Consider the following 21,708-nt stretch of genomic DNA (forward strand, 5'->3'; position numbering starts at 1 on the left):
GCGCGCGGTGACGTCACTCGCCACCCGTAAAACGGCGCAAGCGGCGTAGCGCCATCTGTCGGCCCGCACGCACCGTGGTAGAAATGTTACTTCTATTCTCAGGCTAGATATAACTCGACAGTTCTCTACGTCTTTGCTATTCCCCCCCTTTTTTCTTTGTAGCGAGCATGCGCACAGCACGTCGTGGTCCACACCACGCGGACGCCGCGCATGCGTACGGTCCGGAAGCCGGCGCACGCGCGCTGATGCAGCTGTTGTGCCCTCCTTTACCGTTTTGTCTCCTTTCCAGCACCAATTTTCCCGCCTGAGCCAGCGACGGAAGGGGAGCATGCGCAGAAATGCTGGCAGGACGGGGTCGAAGATGCTGTTGACAGTTGGTACAGGTGGTCAATGGATGAGGTGCAGCTGTGGAAGGGTGAGGCTACGCACGTGCGCCTTGAGGGAGAGAAGGTGTTAAATGGGGGAGGGGGATAAATGGGGAAAGGCGGGACATTATGAGGTGAAACGCGCACACAGATTGAATTTATAGATTTTTTTTTAAAAAATGCTTGTGTGTATTTGCATGTAACTACATATGTATAAAACCATGTTCATTAATTTGCTGTTTTAAAAATATTCTATATTTTTAGTTTTATTTTATTTCTTATTCCTATGAAACATCCTGAAGGTGTTTTTAATATATCAGTACCTTGATCTGTTAATATTACTAGTTTCAATATTTAGCCTCTATGTGGCACAGCACAATCTGATGCATCTTTACTCAGAAGTAGGTGCCACTGAACTCAGTAGGGGAGGCATAAATGTTTTGGGACTACAACTCCCATCATCCCTGACCACTGGTCCTGTTAGCTAGGGATCATGGGAGTTGTAGTCCCGAAACATTTGAAGGTCTGAGTTTGCCTATGCCTGCAGTAGGGCATTCTCCATTGTAGGTATCTTTAGGATTGCAGCCTTAATATTTGCATGGTATACACCATGCCTTTCAGGCATATGGCTTTCCCCAACAGAATCATGGGAACTGTAGTTCTGCACCCCCACAGAGCTATAATTTCCAGCATTATTAACATACTATGTTATTTACATGTATGGTTGTGTACAATATTTGAATACTTTTTAACTTTGGTAGACTTATGGCAAGGCTACAAGTGCTGCGCATCCTTGATTTCAGTGGGAGTTAACGCACGAGCGAGTGTACATTGAATTGCAGCCTAGCAGTGCACTTCCAAATGTGGCTACTCAAATGTCAGTCCTACTGAGTTTAATGGGGCTTCCTCCCAGGGATATGAATGTAGGATTACAGTCTTAACAGCGGGACATGATTTGTTTGTAGGATTGAGGCTAAACTAGAGGAGAATGTCTATCATCACAATACAACTTGGTCAGTGCGGCAACCAGATCGGTCGCGAGGTGTTTGATACCATCTGCACAGACTTCCGCAGTACGCATGGCTTGTGCTCCAAAAAGGAAAATGAGTCTTTCCAGGCAGCCTGCAAAGAGCGGTTCTTCAGCGAGGAGAAATCCAGAGGTATGACACCTACATACAATGTTCAAGGCAGCTTACAGCATGAAAAGAATACATAACCACAACATAGCAAAAATAGTCATAAACAATAAACAAAACATTAAAAAATACACAACCAAACTGAACAGTTTCCACATAAATGTCCAAGTAACTAAAATAAAGATACAAAAATCAACAGCAACAACTTTCCACACCAGCAAAAAGCCCTAGCCCAAGAGTATGTTCAGCAACCTCAGCTTTTTTTGTAGCTGGAGTCAGTCTGGGCCCCACCCTCCCAGGCCAGGTGGAAAAGGCATTCAAGGCAGGGAGCAGGTCTTCCAGGACTCTCAGCCAAGACTGTCTGACACAGAATATGCAAATCCTTCTCGCCCCACACCAATCAAGAGGGAAATCAACAACCAGAAATGCATCCACTTTGCATGTGTGGAATTCTGCATGTGATTGGATATTGTAATATCTCAGGGTGTTCCTCCAGGTGAAAGGTTGCACCCTTGCTGCCATTCCACACTTAAAACAAAAAATGAAGAAGCCTGGAGGAGCAATTTTGGTAAAGAGTGGACCATCAGGGGTGAAAGCTAGCCTCTGCACTACAGTGGTACCTCCGGTTGCGCATGGGATCCATTCTGGAGCTCCGGTCAGATCCTGAGGAATTCACAAGTGGAGGTGCCTGTTCTGCATGGCGCAGTAGAGCGCTTTTGCACATGCAGCAAAACCTGGAAAAATACTTCTGGGTTTGCCGCGTGTGTAACCCGAAGGATACGCAATCAGAGGTGTGCGTATCCAGAGGTACCATTGTATTGCAAAAATGAATAACATTGGGATTAATAGCTTAATAGCAGAGCAACAGCTTTGATTGTGGAAAGAGTCAGGTTGAATCCCTGGCTTCTCCTGGCAGGGAGAGACCCTAGCCTGTAAGCCTAGAGAGCTGCTACCGGAAAGTGTAGACAATACTGAGCAAGATGGACCAGCAGTCTGATTCGGTAAAAGGCAGCTTCCTGTGTTCCTTTATTTAAGTCACAAATTAGCACCTGGGGAATTGTGTTGCTTGTCCTTGACATCGCTGAAGTTGTTCAGTAGGTGTCAGTGGCATTCACACAGCCGCCTTCCATCAATAACAATGGGTACATTATTTGGGTGCCACCTTGAGGGATCCCAAGTCTACATCATTTGACTTTTATTTTCTTCCTCATTAGTGCTGGCTGCCCGGGCTGTCCTGGTTGACATGGAACCTAAAGTGATTGGTCAGACTTTATCAACGGCTTCAAGGTCTGGTACCTGGAACTATGACCATAGGTCCCACTTTTGTCAAAAGCAAGGTTCGGGAAACAACTGGGCAAATGGGTATGTTTGGTTTTATCAGTGGTGCCAAAGAAATGTATCTCTGGATTGCTAACATTTATAATCCAGCTACAAAATGCTCGAAGCTCCTTTTTGTTCTCTTCCCCACCCCAATTTGTGCCACAGCTACTGCGTTCATGGGCCCAAGCACAAAGAAACGATCATGAACTTGGTACAGAAGGAGGCTGAGAAATGTGACCGGCTGAGTGGATTCCTGACGGTTATGAGCATGGCGGGTGGAACAGGATCCGGTCTGGGGACGTTTGTGACAGAAAGCCTGAAAGACACCTATCCCACCTCATTCCTGTTAAACCACGTTATCTGGCCCTACAGAACTGGAGAGGTGAATGCCGTAGCTCTATGATGGTGGGGGGGTTGAACCTGGATTTGAAGCATGTGCTCTTTCATAGGGACATCAGATGCTGCCTTATACTGTGTCATCTGGCTCAGTATTGTGTGGATTGACTGGCAGCAGCTCCCTAGGGTTTCAAATAAGGGGCCTCTCCCATTCCTACCTGTAGAATGATGCTGGAGATTGAACTTGCGACCATCTTAATGCAGAGCAATTGCTCTACCATTGAGCTATATAGGTGGAGAAACTGTTGGTGAAGAGGAATGTAGGGTGTTGGCATCCTAGGAGCACTGTTCACTGCAGTTTCCTGCAGCCTCCTGTATGCATGTCATTCGCTCTGCTTACAAAGCAGTGGTGGTTGGTGCCCATTGGAATGGTAGGGCAAAAGGCAGAGAAGTCAATAGTAGATGGAGCCAGAGCCAATGCCAACTACAGTGGTACCTTGGTTCTCGAATGTCATCAGTTCTGGAAGTCCGTTCGACTTCCAAAACATTCGAAAACCAAGGTGCAGCTTCCAATTGGTGCAGGTGCCCCGGAAACAATAGCCGACAGCCGCATCGGATGTTCAGCTTCTGAAAAGCATTTGAAAACTGGAAGACTTCTGGGTTTTCGGCGTTCGGGAGCCGAAATGTTTGAGTACCAAGGCGTTTGAGAACCAAGTTTCCACTCTAGTTTTGACCTCACTGCTGAGCTCTACAAAGGCAATAATGAGACTAGGGAGGAGGAAGATGGCAGCCAGTGCCACTCCCTGAGCTGGAGGCAAGTAAGAAGGCAAGCAGGTGGGAACTGGCTGAGTTTAGACTCAAGTTTGTGGGGCAGTGCCCCGTTTGCCCTAATAGACCAACCTCAGTTGCCCCACGGACAGCAAATCCCCTCTGGTGAGATCATCTCCATGTGGAAAACTGTAACATCCACTCCCTGTTTCCCCCTTGCATTTCCAGGTTATTGTTCAAAACTACAACTCTGTCCTGACCCTCTCACACTTGTATCAGTCTTCGGATGCCCTCCTGGTTCATGAGAACGATGCCATCCACAAGATCTGTGCTCAGCTAATGAACATAAAGCAGATATCTTTTCAGGATGTAAACCGAGTCATCGCCCATCAGCTGGGGAGCGTCTTCCAGCCAGCTTACTCCTCTGAAAGTGCCACTCACTACAGCAGAAGCCCCCTAGGTATCTGGTGTTAACTGAAGTTCTAGCACTGTCCTCCAGCTCTTGAGGTTTTCACTGGATTGCAAAGTAGTCCATATAAGTTACTAGCCTACAAACATTCTCATTAGTCTGTCAAGTATCCATCCATGCATACATGCTAAGATAAATGGAAAGGACATTTTGTAAACTCATCAGACCAGAGACCTTATCTTTCCAGAGAAAAACAAAGTAGATGTTCAGCATGAGCAAATGCAGTTCTCTCTCTGGCACACGTTAAACCTTCATTTCTGTCTTGTCTCCTCAGGAGATCTCATGGAAGCTCTAGTCCCCCACCCTGAGTTCAAGATGCTAGGTCTCCGGAACATTCCTCAAATGTCCGAAAACTCCCTTGCCTACAGCACTTTTGCGTGGCCCGGGCTTCTGAAGCACCTGAGGCAGATGCTCATTGCGAATGCCAAAATGGAGGAAGGTAGGAACTGCAGGTGAACGGAAGCAGGTTGAACAATGTATATCTAGAGTCGCATATGGGCAGGAGGTGGTCCTTAAGACCAGGTCTTGACTAAAATTCAGTAGGGCTGCCAGGAATTAAACAGAATTGGGGTTTTTTGGGGAGGCGATTCTGGCCTAAAATTGCCTTCCCTGCTATAATCTCAGGACTGTGGGACCATACTCCTCCACACAGGGCACACTCCTCACCAGCCCTGCTGTGTGCCGTCTGGCTGGACTCCCAAGTGTTGAGACATTCCTGTTCACTTTTCTGTTTGCAGGGATTGATTGGCAAGTGAGGCCTCCGGTGCCTGGACTCCCTGCATCAGAAAAACAGTCTCTAAACAGGACAGCTCGTTTTAACACCTCCATCGCCAATCTGGTTACCTTGCGAGGAAAAGATGTACAAAGCACGGATCTAGGTGAGAAATAGTTGCAGATTCCTCTTTTAGGTAGTGACACCGGGAGGGAGTTTTACGATAACCACAAAGAATGTCCTATTTCTTACATTTGCCTGAATGCACAGTGTACAGTACATCACTGCTCCTGAGCTTCTTGAATGGGATGGGACAGAAGTGGAATAAGATAGTGACTGGTTTTTTTTTTTTTTTTAACACCTTGTTGATTATTGCAGGAGGATTCCAAGAGCCTGCCTTGTATACTTCCTGGCTAAACGCTCAAGATGCCTTGACCATCTGGAAGACACCAAGAGCTTTTAATAAATACGAGAAGTCAGCATCTTTGGTCAGCAACAGCCAGTTTTTGCTGAAGCCTGTGGACAGTGTAGTGGGGAAGGCCTGGAAAATGTTTGCTTCAAAGTAAGTGGGAGAGGACAGGTTGTCATCTCAGACTTTGCCGTGTGCACAGGGCATGGAGTAAATGGAAGTAAATAAACCAGAGGGAGAGATGGGAAGCAGGAGTACTTCCTCCTTCAGTTCTGTTTGAGAAAGGAACCTATTTTGGTTCCTTCTCTCCCTGAACCGTTTCCATCCCAACTGGCCATTATAAGAACTTGGAAAGTTCTTGTTTTTCTCTTCCCTCTCCTCTTTTTTCTTTTTGTGTTAAGTTTTTTAGATAGTAAGCTTAAAGTAAGTACTTTTTTATTGATTTGTAATTACTTTTTAAGTGATTCATATGCTGCTCTAGGTGTACATTCGGCTGAAGAGTTTGGTAAAAATGCTATAGGTAGTTGAAATCTGTAGAGCAAAGTTAGTCTTGACTAACTGAACTTCTGCTGCTTTCAATGCAATTTTGTCGCAGCTGATTTTAGCTGGATTGGTGCCCCTTGCTCACCAAAACCTCTTGTTCATTCCACACACAGGGCTTATGTGCACCAGTATACAAAGTTTGGGATTGAAGAGGAAGACTTTATGGACTGTTTCACAACTCTGGAACAAGTCATTGCTAGCTACACCAACCTCTGATTTTCAAATTCATCCTTCACCAGGAGGGGACAGCATTAACAGTGCAGATCTAAAATCCTGGCAAGAGCCCTTAAAACTGGGAAATCTTGTGAAGAATTGAATGTAGCAGGAGGACTCTTTACATTCCGTCCCAGGCAAGTGCATCACTCCAGCCATCTTTCAAAGACGGGAGCTTTCCATGCAAACAATGCTTCTGAGGGAGCTCTAGCTTTCAGTGGGGGATGTAGATTGATAACGCATATTCATTTCATCCCTTTACCTGCATAAAGACTTTGTACAACCTAAATTGCATGTGTTTTGTATATAAAGTAATTTTATTTTCTGATGATATTGTCTGTATGCTGTGTACTCATTCTTTGTACCTCACGTTCTGTAAGTTGCCCTGGCACCTTACAAGAGGCTGTGTCATTTTATCCCTCCAGCAGCCACATGGGGTAGCATAGGTTGAGAGGTGACAACTGACCTTGCTTTGTGGCTGAAGTTGGAATCTTAATGCTTGTCCTCTGTGCAAGTTTAACACCTCCACTACACCCGCATTAGATCTCAAGATGTGCGAGGGCCAGATTTTGGTTTGTGCGTCTGTTTGTTTAAGTTACTAGTTGTGATAGAGAGACAGGTTGGGGATAAGGAGATCCTGCTGACTTCTGTGTGAAAAGGACCTCCATACACACTTGTGGATGTTTTCACACACACACTCCTCAAAGAGTTTGCAACATTTGAACACACAGCACTACAAGTGATGTCCACAGTGGTACATTAATTACATACCTTGTCCTTACCTGATCAGACGTTGTGTGCAATAACTCTGTACGCAGGAAAGTTTGTAGGCTATGCGTTTAAAAATAAACCACAAGATGGTGCTGTTGTGCAGCCCACTGGGCACTGATTGAGTCTAGGAATCTTAACATTTCCCATCTCATACAGGAAGCAAGCAAGCTGTGGCTGTCCAGGTGACATTGGATTCCCAACTCCCATCTTGGATAACCGTTGGCTCTGCTGACTTAGGCTGAAGGGGCCTAGGAGGCCAACATCTGAAGGGTCAGGACTTGCCCACCACGGTGGAAGTTAGGGTTGCCATATTTTGAAGAGCAAAAAAAAGAACCGATTTGCCGACTTCTACTTTTAACTATGGATCGCTATGACGACACTCAGTTTACATACCCATGAAAAAGAGGATGTGTCCTAGAAAAAGAGGACACATGGCAACCCTAGAAGTCTGGGTGGGGAAATTGGTCCTCCAGGTGCTGCTAGGACTACAACTACCATCAGCCTCTGCAGTGGTGTCCAGCAGTATCTGAAGGGTTTCAGGTTCCTGGCCACTCCAGGAAGTGATTCCACCCTGTTGCTACGTTTGGTGCCTGCTGAATATTTGCACAGCAGCGCTTTCTCCACTATGTGGTGCTCCAGGTGTTCTGGACAGCAACTCCAAATCATTCCTGATCACTGACCACGCTGACGGGAGTGGTAGTTTGCCAACCTGGTGCCCTCCAGATGTTGCCGAATGCTGATACAGTAGGTACCCATCAGTATTTTTCTGGCACTTTGAAGAGCAATGCCTTGTAAAAGGTCCTTGCCCCGAGGAGTTTACAATACACATTTCAACCAGAGGAGGTAAAGGCAGCAGGAGAGTGCAAGAAGAAAAAAGCCTGGCAGAAAAGGGTGTTAATGTGCACAAATGCAGTTGGGTGTTTATGGGGAGTGGTGGGTAGACTGAGGACTTAAGGTGAAAGCTTTGGGGAAAATAAGGATTTCAAGGAGGGATTTGAAGGAAGAGTGATGGGTCTTAGGCCACATTCACACACCATATTTTTAAAGTACTATGATACCACCTTAAACTGCCATGGCTTCCCCCAAAGAATTCTGGGAGCTGCGGTTTGTTAAGGGTGCTGAGAGTTGTTAAGAGACCTTTATTCGCCCCCAGAGCTGTTTAAGAATCAGTCCTTCATAGGGAACTCTGAAAATTGTGCACCTTCATTTGAGCTACAATGTTCCAAGTTGAATCATAGCACTTTAAATGTACAGGGGATGCGGGTGGCGCTGTGGGTTAAACCACAGAGCTTAGGACTTGCCGATTAGAAGGTCGGCAGTTCGAATCCCCGTGACGGGGTGAGCTCCTGTTGCTCGGTCCCTGCTCTTGCCAACCTAGCAGTTTGAAAGCACGTCAGAGTGCAAGTAGATAAATAGGTACCACTCCAGCGGGAAGGTAAACGGCGTTTCGGTGCACTGCTCTGGTTCGCCAGAAGCGGCTTAGTCATGCTGGCCACATGATCCGGAAGCTGTACGCCGGCTCCCTCGGCCAATAAAGTGAGATGAGAGCCACAACCCCAGAGTCAGCCACGACTGGATCTAATGGTCAGGGGTCCCTTTACCTTACAGCTAAGGAATGAAGTTTTGTGCTTGCTTTAGGAAAATAACTGGAGGTGTTCTCACCTCCAGTTAATTATCCTTGCGAGCAAACCTAAAGATCATTTAACACTTTAAGGATCTAAACATTTCTTAAATGGAATCAACCATGTGTATACTTCAATGTGGCTACAGAGCATGTGTGTGGTAGGGATGTCCAGTGGCCCTCCAGGTGCTGTTGAACTCCAACTCCCGGTAGCCTCAGCCAACATTGCTAATGCTGAGGAATGGTGAGAGTTGTGGTCTGGAGGGCCACAAGTTCCTCACCACTGCTATAGTTGTGTATACATCAGGAAAGACCCGACCTTTTTTGTTTGTTTAAATAGTGGAAGTCCTCCAGATTTTTTCACACAAAGAAAAATCCTCTCTTCATTTCAGTAGCCTAAATTAGGTGGGAAAAATAATGATGTGGCTATTGTTCAACTCACATTGAAAGCACATGGCTTCTCCCAAACAACCCTGGGAACTGTAGTTTGGAGTGGAAGCCTTGTAGTGGGGACTACAGTTTCCAGGAGTCTTTGGGGAAACCCTATGATTTAAACATGCATTGAATGCACTTTAAATGTAGGGTGTGGATCTGCCCTCAAAGCACCCAGAGATGTACTGGTAGACCATCCCAATCTACTTCCAAAGTAAAACACAGGACAGCGACCAAGGGGTAAAAGTGTGTGTGGTTAAGAACCGCTGTTTCGTGTTCTCTTCCGTCTCTTTTCCAAGTAGCCTGGCACTTTGACTGATGAAAGCCGCGCCCTGGGAGCAGCTGTTTACTCTTCTGGGGGAAAGGGTACCTCCGTTCTGCTGAGTCACAGAGCCAAATGACGAACTTATTATGCCATTAGGAAAATGACCTGAGGGCGGGAGGGAGGGGAGCTGGATAGGCAGCAGTACCTGAATTTAATCAAAAAATATGGGATGGGAAGCAAAAATCTCTTAAGAGATGAATGCAAGATAGTAACAACTTTGGTGGAACCGTGACACAGAGCCTTTGGAATAGCATGGTGGAATCACTATAGGGAAGATATGTGAGCTCCACAGAACCATGCAGTGACCCTTTTACTGAGTCAGACCCTTGGGGCATCTAGTTCATTACTATTTACACTGAGATGCAATGTGGCTTTTCAGGGTTTCAAGGTACTTGGTTATACTAGGGATTGAAAATGGGAAGTTTTGTACACAAAGCAGATGGTTGGACTAGATTCTATGAATCTAGAATTCATAGAATAGAATTCTATGATTCTGTATACAGTCATACTTTGGGTTTAATGTGCTTCAGATTGAGCACTTTTGGGTTGCGTTCCACGGCAACCTGGAAGTAACGGAGCGCATTACTTCCGGGTTTTGCCGCTCGCGCAACCTGGAAGTAACGGAGCGCATTACTTCCGGGTTTTGCCGCTCGCGCATGCACAGATGCTAAAAATGTATTGGGAGGGCCAAAGGTTCCCCACACCTGGTCAACAATGGCAGTGGCTCTCCAGGAGATGCATGGGATGGAACTTGGGACCTTCTGCTTGCAAAGCAGATGCTCTGCCACTGACCTACAGCCCTTCATCCCAGGCATGGATGGGGTACCTGTGGCCCTCCTCATGTAGAAGAAGAAGAAGAAGAGTTTGGATTTGATATCCCACTTTATCACTACCCTAAGGAGACTCAAAGCGGCTAACATTCTCCTTTCCCTTCCTCCCCCACAACAAACACTCTGTGAGATGAGTGGGGCTGAGAGACTTCAGGGAAGTGTGACTGACCCAAGGTCACCCAGCAGCTGCAGGTGGAGGAGCAGAGACACAAACCCGGTTCCCCAGATTACGAGACTACCGCTCTTAACCACTACACCACACTGGCTCTGATTAACTGCTGATTATAGTTATACTGCAGCTCCATAAAGCCACACATTTTTATTTATTTAATGGACTCTAAACCTACCTTTTGGGACGCAGGTGGCGCTGTGGGTTAAAGCCTCAGCGCCTAGGACTTGCCGATCGAAAGGTCGGCAGTTCGAATCCCTGTGGCGGGGTGTGCTCCCGCTGCTCGGTCCCAGCGCCTGCCAACCTAGCAGTTCGAAAGCACCCCCGGGTGCAAGTAGATAAATAGGGACCGCTTACCAGCGGGAAGGTAAACGGCGTTTCCGTGTGCGGCTCTGGCTCGCCAGATGCAGCTTTGTTACACTGGCCACGTGACCCGGAAGTGTCTCCGGACAGCGCTGGCCCCTGGCCTCTTAAGTGAGATGGGCGCACAACCCCAGAGTCTGTCAAGACTGGCCCGTACGGGAAGGGGTACCTTTACCTTTAAACCTACCTTTTGAGGGGGTATACCCTTCCCGATGTCAAATAAATAAAACACATTGAAATCCAACAATTTAAACTAGCAGTAAAAACAACCAACACTCCGCAGATTAATGGTTTTTAAACAGCCACAAAAAGCACTAGAAAGCTGACTGAATTCTTAAAAAAAAAAGTTTTAAAAAATATTTATCTTAACTACAAGGCAATAAAAATCTACCCCAGTTTAACACCCACCTGCCCCACGGCTGTTAAAAGGTGCAGGAAACCTGCATGCCCACCCACACGAAAAATTTAAGCCGGTAGGCCACTCTTGTATCTCAAGCAATATTCCTGTTGTCACTAGAGAGGCCTATAAAAACACCTGCAAGGTCACTGTGAACCATTCCAAATCAGCACCTGTTACTCAAAAGGGGAAAAACAGCCTCGCCTCAGATTAGCACTGACCTGGAGTTTTGTTGCTTTTTTTATTGCTCAGAAATTTGCATAAAAACCGGCCTCTGTTTTCTCTCTGTGAATTATCTCTTCCTGTGACTCATTCCCCACCTAGAGTTTCTCCTGCTCATGACTGCCTCTCCCCAGTTCTTTCTACATGAGGGGGGCACAGGCCTGGGCTGATGAAGGAAACTAAAGAAAGAAAAGAGAGAGAAACTGGTTCATATGCAAACAACCAAGAATGCATAAGAAGTGATTGGGTCAATGGCCCACCTAGTCCAGCATCCTGTTTCTCACAGTGAGCAACCAGATGCCTCACTGCCTCCAACCATAGAGGCAGAGCATGACCATCTTGGCTGGTAGGCACTGAGAGCTTATCCTCCACAAATTTGTCCAGTCCTTTTGCAGAAGTGTTTAACTATGCACGTTTCCTCTCTCTGCTCCCCTCCCAGCAGCTATTCCTCCTCTGGTCACTGCTGTGGATACGCAACCTGATTGATGGTCTCCAGGCACTGCGGTCAAGGGATTCCTGTAAAAGTCAATGGCACCAGCTTTCAAGTCACATTTGAAAACTTCCTTGTAATGCAGGGTTGATCTGCCAATGCACGTAGACATCTCCAAGGCAGTGCAGATGTCGCTGGGACAGGACTGCACAGTCCATGCTGGGTATGTGAGTTTGGGAGAGTGCATATTTGTTTGAGACTCTGTCCTGCCATGTGATGCCCAAAAACTTCCCAGTGGAGCTCATGTGTTCCTGTATCAGTCGCTACAGCCACAGCAGGCACTGTAACTCTCCAATGATTTTCTTCACCTCCAAAGGAACACCCATCCATTGTCTCCAGAGAAAGACAGATGCCAACAAGCATGAAGACTTTCTTTTAACTGTCCTAAATCTTTAGCTCCATTGGATTTTCATGAGTGTTATGAGAGACAGTGCTATTTTTCTAGAAAAAGAGGTGCCAGAACTCACCAGCAACACCTCCCTCTTTCTCTTACAATGGCAATGGAGCCCAGCTGAGAGGCGCCGGAACTGAGCCTTGGAGAGGGAGAGCTTTTCTCTACCCACTTTCTCCGTGGCATGCCATGCATAATTTTATAAACTTCTATCAGATCACCTCTCACTTGCTAAAAAGGTCCGGAATGGAGTCTCCTTCTTTGGAGGTCTTTAAGCAGAGGCTTGACAACCATATGTCAGGAGTGCTCTGATGGTGTTTCCTGCTTGGCAGGGGGTTGGACTCGATGGCCCTTGTGGTCTCTTCCAACTCTCTGATTCTATGATTCTATGAATGCTGCAAGCTTTCCTCATTGTGGAGTTGCTCCATACTCGTGATAATGTTGGTTACCATTTTCTGAATATTTCCCAACTTTACAACAGCAAGTTCCTAAGTCTTCATTGGCTGCAAAGATATGCTTGGAAATGTATGGGACACGACATGCCCGTTATCAGTCGATGTATCAGAAGCCAGAAAGGTGGCTAAACAAGATCCACACAGATTAAGTGCAACAGAGGTTCAAGTAGTTGCCTCTTCTCTATGATATAATTGCTCCCAGGCTCCAAAGTAATCGGGGGAAAAAATAATAAATTGCTTTAAAAACAACCAACAGGCAAAATTATTGGAAAAATAAAAAAATTGATGCAAATTTGCTTGAATTATACAGGTCATAGAGTTCAGGCTTTTGTTGCTTAGAAATTAGGCGTGCTGGCTGCAACACTTTAATTGATGCCAGGCCCTATATTTTGTGATCAAAGCCTGTTCTTTCAGAAACGCCCTGGGGGGGCATAAAATATTCCTTCTCACCTGACAATTCCCCAACTCTGAGGTGTGTCTCCTGAGGGCAATTACGAAAGCATCATGGAGTGAACAAGTTTCACCTTTCTCTGTCTCCTTTCAGCCCCAAAGGGAACATTCTCAGTTTATCACCCTAGAGATAGTGGGTTGTTGGGGAAAGAGGGGAAAAAGCACACAGTTATATTCCTCAAGAGATCGGGGGAGGGGAGGGGGGGAGAGCGAGAAAAGCCAGATCTCTTACGCAAGGGAACGGCTCTTAACGTCTAAACAGGGCGGGAAAGTGACGTTCTCGGAAGAGGGATGGTGACCTTTGGAGCAGAGCGAAGAACGTAACTCAAGGCATTTAGAAATGGGCCATCGATTCGTGCAAAGGTCACTGTTTGCGTTGAAAGACATGGCCTGCCTGACCGTTTTGTCATCTCGATCCCTACAAATTTGCTTACATTGTTAGCCCACCCTCTCACCAAACCCCTTGTGTTTAAGTGTTTGGGAGCATTCCCAGTTTATACATGTGTTTGGTGCCCCAGAGAGCTGCAAAAACAGTGATCGCCAGGCAATGTCGGCTGCGACTGAAGGGGAATGTTGTGCAAGTGTGTGCCTATTGGAAACAACATTCTCCTCCTGCCACAGCATCATTAATTATTTTTTTGCCTCAGTTGAAAGTTGTCAGTCAAGTGTGGAGAGGATTTTATTTTTTTTTAAAGTACATCTACTCATTTGAATCCGCAGATCTTCAAATTGAGGAGCGTTCTCTTGACAGTCCTTATAACAGTAAATATCTATAAAATTGGGTACTGTTAGGCTACAAGATCTTGAATCAGAGCCCTTGTTTCCATCAATATCTAACTCCATTCTCATTTTTAAAAAAGGTTTGGGAAAAGCAAAACCCCCACACAAAAGGTTTCTCTGAGGATAAAATGTGTGTATGCACTTTATGTATATACAGTGCTTTTTGTGTGACTGTACTTGCCAATATGGAGTAATCAATGGCAGCCATTTTGTTCTGGAACCCATGACACTTTGAGTAAAATATGAGTACTAGCACCTTGGGTTTTTTTTAAACCTTATCTATATCTGTGTGTGTGGGAGAGGTACCTGTCTATGTTTTTAAAATCATTTACAAGCTGCTTATTTATTTTTTAAAAACACACCCTTCAGATATGACTTTAAGTTCCTCAGAGGAAAGTGTGTTCCTCAGAGGAAAGTGCATGTAAATGTTATAAATGAATAAATTAATGAACACTTGTGTTTAAAGAAATATATGTCTTTACTCCAGAACTGAGCACATCAGTTTGTACACCATGGTGCTTCTTTTCACCACAGAACTTTTATAAGAAGGAAATCTGATGTGATTTTACGTTCTAACACAAAGGCCACACTGGCTTCATGGCTTGCAAGGGATTCTGGTGGGCGACGGTAGTCACTTTATGACCCTTGTTGAGGGGGAAAATATGGGATATATATCACACACATTCAAGCAGTTCAAAAGACCAGCACCAAAATGTGAACTTTTCTAGACATAAGCTACACGGTTTGCCACAAATGAGCATAAATGCAGGCTATAAGAATATCTTTCTCAAGCCCACAGGTGACCAAGTCCTAAACACATTCATGGATGGTGGGAAATTTTGCCAGGACGAGAAGAGGGGAATTTTCTGAGGTAAAACTGTGCTTCTAGTTCTTCTTATCAGTAGCGGTTTCAAAACAGCCTGAAGAAAAGCCCTTCCTGCACAAAACTCAAACTTCTGACTAGCAGTGCAAACCTGCATGTGTCTACTCCGATTTAAGCCTTGCTTAATTTGATTATTTCTCTTTTACCCTTTCTTCTGCTGCCCTGATTTAGACGGTAAGCTGCTTGCAGACAGGGACCTACCCGTCTGTTCAACACATGGATTTTTTGATTGCTTGCTGGGGCAAAACAAATTCTGCAATGCTCCACATACAAATATATATATATTTCTTTTTTTGAGGGGGGGGGGGAAATCACACGCACATGGATGCAGATCATATTCAATTGGAGTCATCTCCCAAAGTATGGTGGACCTAGGATGAGGACGTATCTTAGCCTTAAACCTATATCTGGAAGCAAGCCCCTGCCATCATATAAGGAGGGAAATGTAACCAAGAAAATAAATTAGGACAGACTGAACACAGCTATTGCCTTCAGGGCTCTTGGAGGAGGGGACACAAGTGTCTTCAGGAGAAACCTCAGGCGTGGGACCATCTCCATTTCCCCCCTCAGTTGTTTGAATCAATTTCAGCTTATCCCACAGGTTCATATTGTACCAGAGTGAGCTGTTAAAAATGGGGTGCTTTACATTTCCTTTGGAAGCCCTTAGACCCCAGTCTTGGAGGGTGGAAATTTGCACTTACACAGTGAAGGAAATGTATTTTTCAAATGCCCCGGAGCATTTTCATTATCTTTTAAAATTCCACATGGTTCCAGGACTAAGCTTTGCCATTGTGATACCATTTAAGCCAGGGGTCAGCAACTTTTTTCAGCTGTGGACCAGTCCACCATCCCTCAGACCATGTGCTGGGCCGGACAAAATTTTGGGGGAAAATAAATAAAAATGAACGAATTCCTATGCCCCACAAATAACCCAGAGATGCATTTTAAATAAAAGCACACATTCTACTCATGTAAAAACACCAGGCAGGCCCCACAAATAACTCAGAGATGCGTTTTAAATAAAAGGAGACAATCTACTCATGTAAAAACACGCTGAGTCCGCGGGCCGGATCGAGAAGGCGATTGGACTGCATATTGCCCACGGGCCTTAGGTTGCCTGCCCCAATATAAGCCTTGAACAAAATGGTAATTGCTTAAAAAAACAACCAGTCACACAGTTCAATCCAATCCATGTTACACTAGCTTTGGGTCCTGTGGATTTCAACGTATTATCTAGTAAAAATCAAGCTGGTGCCAAATACAAGTTTCCTTATGATTCACAATTACCAGGAACTCTCAATTTATGCACAAAAAGCAGATCACTCTCTCTCACACACACACATTAATTTGGTATTCATACATTCTTACGCCTTGACCACCTAGGATAGGGATATGCTATAAATGTAGTAAGTGTTGGGTAGCTGCCTGAATAAACAAGCATACGGCAGACACACAAAGATTCTCAATTTACAGATCCACAATCTAAATGTGCTTGAAATGAATCAATCTTACCACTAAAAATTAGATTTTCTCTCTTTTTTATTTGACCAACCAGCAAAGCATTTATTTGCATTTAAGAAGTTTTGAAAATATTTCATGTTTTTACTGGGTCATTAAGTATCGGAGAAGCATCCTTCGCCCACCCAACCCTCAATCAGAAAGAGGCACAATAACCTAATATAGCATCAAATAAGATATACATTTTGCAGAATCTAGCAGAACTATCTATGTTATCTGCACACAAATATACAAATGTTATACTGGTTATTCTAGAAGGTGCTGGACTCTGTAAAGAGCTTGGATAAATAATGGTATACAAGAATTTTCCTGGAGGCTTGCTATATTATGAGCTGTAAAAGGGGAAGGGAAGGTCTGCAGGAATTTATTGTTGCTAACAATATAAGTGAAGCCAAACTTTGAAATGGCTTATCTGAGTTACCGGTAATTATCTTAGTCCCATGATTTCTTTCACCGCTTTGTTCTGTGCCATCAACCACTGCTTCATGAGACCATGTGCCAAGGTGCTGTTCCTCCTCTAAAGTTAGCTGATCCTATGTGATTCCTGAGTTATATGTGGTTTCACTCTTTAAATAAGGGGGGTGGTGGAAATCCTGCTACGTGATCAAAACTGACAGCTCAAGGCAATCCAGGTATAATAAACTCAAAGAGTAAGCAAACCTGAGAATGGGACATGTGGGAAATGCAAGACGGTGCAAAATGACCACGTAAAAGCTACTCAACCCGCTGCAATTTCCTGACCCAGGCCAGAATGACAAATTATGCCAAGCAAACAATGTCTTCCTGAACAATGGCACAGATGGGGAGAGCCTGTGGCCCTCCATTTGTTGGACTACATCTCCCATCATTCCTGACCCCAGGATCGTGCAGTCTGCTGGAAGTTGAAGTCCAGCAATTTCTGTAGGGTCACAGGACCCCCATCTCTAGATTGGCAGCAGAGCAGGAAGGGACAAGATTCATGTATCTGCTGTTAGCTGTTTTCCCTTCATGCAAATTCCTCCTATCCAGGCATTTTCCCTCCCTGAGGTGGGCAGAAATCAGACTGGTGTGTGTGTGTGTGCTCTAAGAAGCTTTAAATCTATCGCTTTCCCCCTGCTGTTATTTGGCATATAAGAGGCTGAGATTCCGTGTGTTTTGGCATAACATCTAGTTCTGGCCTCAAAAGTACCAAAGACGTAAAACAAAATGCATTAAAGCAATGAGGCGTTTAAAGGTATTCATTGTCCTTTTGTTTTGGTTTTAAAGTCTGGTTTATTGAAAGAACCAAGGCATGAAATAAGACAGATAAAAACCAACACATCAAAATCACCATATTAAGATTTCCTTCAAAATAGGCATGGTATGAAAATAATATCACTACATGCTGTTAACTATTACTAGCACACGTTGAACACAGGCCAAATGGATTGAATGGCGTTTCTTAAAGAAAATGACTGCTGGATTTAGGGTGGTGGTCTTAGAACAAGGCTGGGTGGCATTTCAACCAAGACAAGGTAGAAAGCCAAAGTGTTTCCTCATGAGCCTGGTGGTAAATGAGGCCATCCTCGTAGCTAATGCCATTTCTGCAGCACTGATTGCATAGTTCTCAACAGCCAACCCCCAGAGGAATACAGAAAGCTGCATCTCTTTGCAAACAAACCTTAAACCAGCAGCTTAGATCCAAAATGTGGTGGCACACAGAAATGCACACTTCCCCATGTCATGATCTGTTCTGGATCCCCATTGTCTGCATTTTTCAGGGAGTGTGGTGGGACTGGTAATTGGGAAGACAATTGGGGGGAGGGGAAAGAGTTCTGAGCCCTCTTCAAGCATTCTAAATATGAATTAAGCAAACATGCAACCTCTTTATTTTGGAGGGAATGGAGCCTCCTTTACTCATCAGAGGCTCCCTGTGCTTTTTAACATTTTGATTTCTGAATGGCTCTTCAAGTTTGGGAGGTTCCTTGCTTCAGAAGTTAGCTCTCCGAGGAGTTGGAAGGCAAAAAGAACAGTGACGTGGAGGAGAGCTAGCGTGATATCTACTGCCTCAATCTCACATGTTTACTTAAACAATATTTACAATTCCTGAGGAGTGATCTTGTTATGTTAGCAGAGCTCCATTTCATTCACAAAGTGGAAGTCAGGTCCATAATCCTTCTGGCTGAATTCAATTGAGCATGAAATGCCTCCCATGCCTTTGAGCGGAGAAAGGGTTTCTCTCTCCCCCTCCCACTTTGCTAAAAAGCCTTTGGGAAATCGTACCACACCCACCAGTCATCCCAGCTCTTTGACTACTCTGAAAACATACCTGCAAAAAACCCACCTTGTCCCAAACATGTCCCAGGATACCGGTGACTACCTTGGAAGAGGAAGGTTTTTATTCGTTACTAGAAGCTTGGTGTTGCTTGGGAACTTGACGAAAGCAAAAAACAAAAACAAAAACCCAGTGAAGTTTTGAAATCAGTGGTTAACATCAGTGAAGTTTAGAAAGGTTCAGTCTGCCACCTTGATTCAAAATGGTGTTCAGTTGTATCAAAGCACACAAAAACCTGCTCCTTGATCTTAGGAACCATCATGTAAAATTTGTTCACAGTATCTTAAGAGGGATCCAAATGCAGAGTGAACAAAGTACTCTCCAAAACATTTGGCAGATTCAAAGTACACCTTTCATTTAAATCTATCCTTTAGAAAACCTCAGACACTTCAATAAGGAAAGACAAAAAGACACCGGTGGGTATTTGTTTGACAAAGAGCTTGGAGATGGATGAATACAGTCAAGATGAAAGATACCAAAATGTCAGACAGCCTACCGACTGTTGTTGCCATGACATCCAACAGTCAACATCAGTCTGATAAGCTATCCAACAGAAAGGTACAAGGCCATGGAGGTATCACGACGGTAGGCAGACGAGCGGGAGTGATCACAACACATGACACACATACACCAAGCACAATCCACACCTTGACAAAAACGGTTAAACGCAGATGTGCAAGAAGAACAAGCTGGTATTCAAAGGTGATTGCACAGGTACGGCCTTTGTCCCAAAGAGAGCCAACTTAATTCAACCATAATAGGACGGTCACTCTGAAACCTAGTGATGACACCCTGAAAAGGGAAAACAGGTTTCCTGGCATGGTTTGAGAAATAACATACAAGGTCTTCTATTTTGTCCCAGGAAACCCTCTTAATTGTTAAGGCAAACCAGTGATAGGCTTTTCTGTCTTATTCCACATCACAGGAATTTCTACCGAGCTAGACCATTGGGTCAATTTAGAGTCGTATTGTCTACTGGTTCTCCAGCATTTTACATGGATATTTTTCTCCTGGAAATGCCAGGGATTGAACCCAGGGCCTTCTGCATGCCAAAAGCATGTTCTACCACAGAGCTATATGGTCCTTCCTCCAAGAGAAGAGAAAATGTATGAATTAAGGGCCCTGGGGAAGCTTGAAAAATAAATGAAACTGAAGGCACACGGAACAATCAGAGGCCTGTCTCTGCCTTGCAATGTTGGGAAAGGGGAGGCGCATTAGCTCTGCATGCAAGCCAAAATAGGGTGGGCAGTCATCTAGGAGGGGGATACCTCTTTAAGGGGCCCCACCTGATATTTAGGGGAACTATCAATGTCTCCGGCTTTACAGGAAACTGAGGAAGCTGCCTTATATTGCACAAGACCCTTGGCCCACCTAGCTTAGGACTGTCTAAAACGGGGACAGGAGACCTGTGGCCCTCCAGATTTTGCTGAACTAGCAACTCCCATCATTCTGGCGATTTATTGGGTTGTGGCAAAAAGTGTTGCATTTTCTGCAGGCGTTAAAGCAAAAGCAAAACACAATATACACACTTGCTGTTTAAGAAAAAGGCATTTAAAAAGATATTTGAATGGTTGTTTATTCCAGTCACCCTTCTTGCACCTTGCAAGACACCTTCCTGTGCATTTCCTAACGATGCTATGCAAAACATCGCAAGTTAACCGTTTTTAAAAAAGAAACACAAACAAACCCAACACAACGGGCTACTTGTCAGTTAAATAAATAAAATTAACCAAACCGTGTCAAGGTCCCAACACTTTTCTATTTCCTTGAGTGAGAAGTTCTTGAGGGAGGGGAGAAATCAAAGAACAAAGAGCTCCGGAGGATCAGAGAGACCCCGGAGGGAGATAAAACTTTGCAAAATAAAATGAAGGTGAAAATAGGAATACAAAGGTTAAAGAGGAGGAGGAGGAGGAAGAGCTTTAAAAGACCAAGACAAGAAGGTCTGGAATGATCCAAGGTGATTTTATATATATTTCTTCTGTTATCATCTTAACGTCATTCTAAATATACAGATTTTTTTTTCTTTTTAATGGAAAAAAGAAAAGAACTCCAGCAGCAGATGGCACCAGTGTCTCTGCTCAGAACCATTATGAAGTTAAAAAAATCTGAGATTCCACCCACCCCACCCAACATGTAATGGAGAACCATTGAAGAACCCAGATGTTAGCACGAGGGTCATGCAAGTCTGCTAGCCAATCTAAGACTATTTATTCAATGTTAAGACTGGGATGGACATGTGACCATCTCAGGGGAGAAGGTGGAGCTACCAACTTTGGACTTTTAAATATATTTTTTTAGAAAAAACTTAGTGGCAAGCTGGGTCTATAAGTTATAGTCCGGAGTTGTGCTGCCTGTTAAAAAAAGAAAAATCTGTGATATTGGGCTGTATTCAAGTAAGTTTTACTCAGTTAGGTCCATTGAAGTTAATGGATCCATGTTAATAAGTTCAATGGGCTGTACTGAACTAAGTCCAAAGTCCTGGTCATTCATTTCACTGAGTATGAGTAGGACTAGCATGGAATACCACCCAGTGTGTCTACTCTGAGTATGAATGTTGGATATAATCCACTGGAAATATAAATTTAAAATAGGAGGTAATGTTCTCCCCTTATATTCCAACTTGGATGAAATAAACAGAAGCATGTACATTACCTTTACAAATGGCAATCAATGAGAAATGTTTACTAATCGGCAGAGTTACTTTGAAAAATAATGATAATAAAAAACACCCCACAACCCTCTCACCCACCCTCCAATTTCAAATAATGCCGATTTTGTTTTTGTTTTTTAATGTGAGGCTGGTCATCCCAATTAAATTTGGGGTCCATCTCCCTCTTCCCCGGAGCTCATTTGGTTTTCTCCTCAGAGGACATCTGCTGGAGACGCTTAGCATAGCTCTGAGCCATCGAGTTTATAATGGACAGGATGAAATAGCACACCATGACGATAACCAACTTTTCAAACATCCACGACAGCCAGTTTTCGCTCTGCAGATGAAGGAAAAAGGAGAGAGAGAGAGAGAGAGAGAGGAGAGAGAGGAGAGAATC

General features: G+C 44.5%; 2 protein-coding genes and 1 long non-coding RNA gene across 10 annotated transcripts in view; 1 reads left to right on the plus strand and 2 right to left on the minus strand.

Annotated features, from left to right (window-relative positions):
• The first annotated feature begins 196 nt into the window (after positions 1-196).
• On the plus strand, positions 197-6,602 carry TUBD1 (tubulin delta 1). 2 transcript variants are annotated; one of them, XM_081890541.1, is made up of 9 exons: positions 197-415; positions 1,331-1,525; positions 2,716-2,863; positions 2,987-3,203; positions 4,154-4,385; positions 4,669-4,833; positions 5,132-5,272; positions 5,485-5,668; positions 6,172-6,602. In XM_081890541.1, the coding sequence occupies exons 2-9, from the start codon at positions 1,354-1,356 to the stop codon at positions 6,272-6,274; spliced, it is 1,362 nt and encodes a 453-aa protein (XP_081746667.1). In that variant the 5' UTR covers positions 197-415; positions 1,331-1,353; the 3' UTR covers positions 6,275-6,602. The 2 variants fall into 2 exon arrangements, with proteins under 2 accessions (XP_081746667.1, XP_081746668.1); XM_081890542.1 differs by lacking the exons at positions 2,716-2,863; positions 2,987-3,203 and having other exon boundaries at positions 201-415.
• Positions 6,603-10,100: 3,498 nt separating this feature from the next.
• On the minus strand, positions 10,101-12,525 carry LOC309358030. 2 transcript variants are annotated; one of them, XR_014163286.1, is made up of 4 exons: positions 11,662-12,525; positions 10,966-11,580; positions 10,527-10,593; positions 10,101-10,220 (listed from the first exon to the last, which is right to left on the minus strand). It is a non-coding gene; the product is annotated as an uncharacterized lncRNA (long non-coding RNA). The 2 variants fall into 2 exon arrangements; XR_014163287.1 differs by having other exon boundaries at positions 10,966-12,525.
• A 7,694-nt stretch (positions 12,526-20,219) lies between these two features.
• VMP1 (vacuole membrane protein 1) overlaps positions 20,220-21,708 on the minus strand; it is a 107,625-nt gene continuing 106,136 nt past the window's right edge. For all 6 annotated transcript variants that reach the window (XM_081890575.1, XM_081890578.1, XM_081890580.1 and 3 more), the window contains exon 12: positions 20,220-21,648. In XM_081890575.1, the coding sequence (XP_081746701.1) occupies positions 21,508-21,648 (141 nt within the window). In that variant the 3' untranslated portion in view covers positions 20,220-21,507. The remainder of the gene's footprint in view (positions 21,649-21,708) is intronic.

The sequence above is a fragment of the Podarcis melisellensis genome, assembly GCF_964234715.1.
Source record: "Podarcis melisellensis genome assembly, chromosome: 15".
Classification (NCBI taxonomy): domain Eukaryota; kingdom Metazoa; phylum Chordata; class Lepidosauria; order Squamata; family Lacertidae; genus Podarcis; species Podarcis melisellensis.

Coding starts and splice junctions, on each gene's coding strand:
- TUBD1 (XM_081890541.1), top strand. CDS start 1,354: ATGTCTATCATCACAATACAACTTGGTCAGTGCGGCAACCAGATCGGT. Junction 2,864..2,986: donor GGAAACAACTGGGCAAATGG/GTATGTTTGGTT, acceptor TTTGTGCCACAG/CTACTGCGTTCATGGGCCCA. Junction 4,386..4,668: donor CTACAGCAGAAGCCCCCTAG/GTATCTGGTGTT, acceptor TTGTCTCCTCAG/GAGATCTCATGGAAGCTCTA.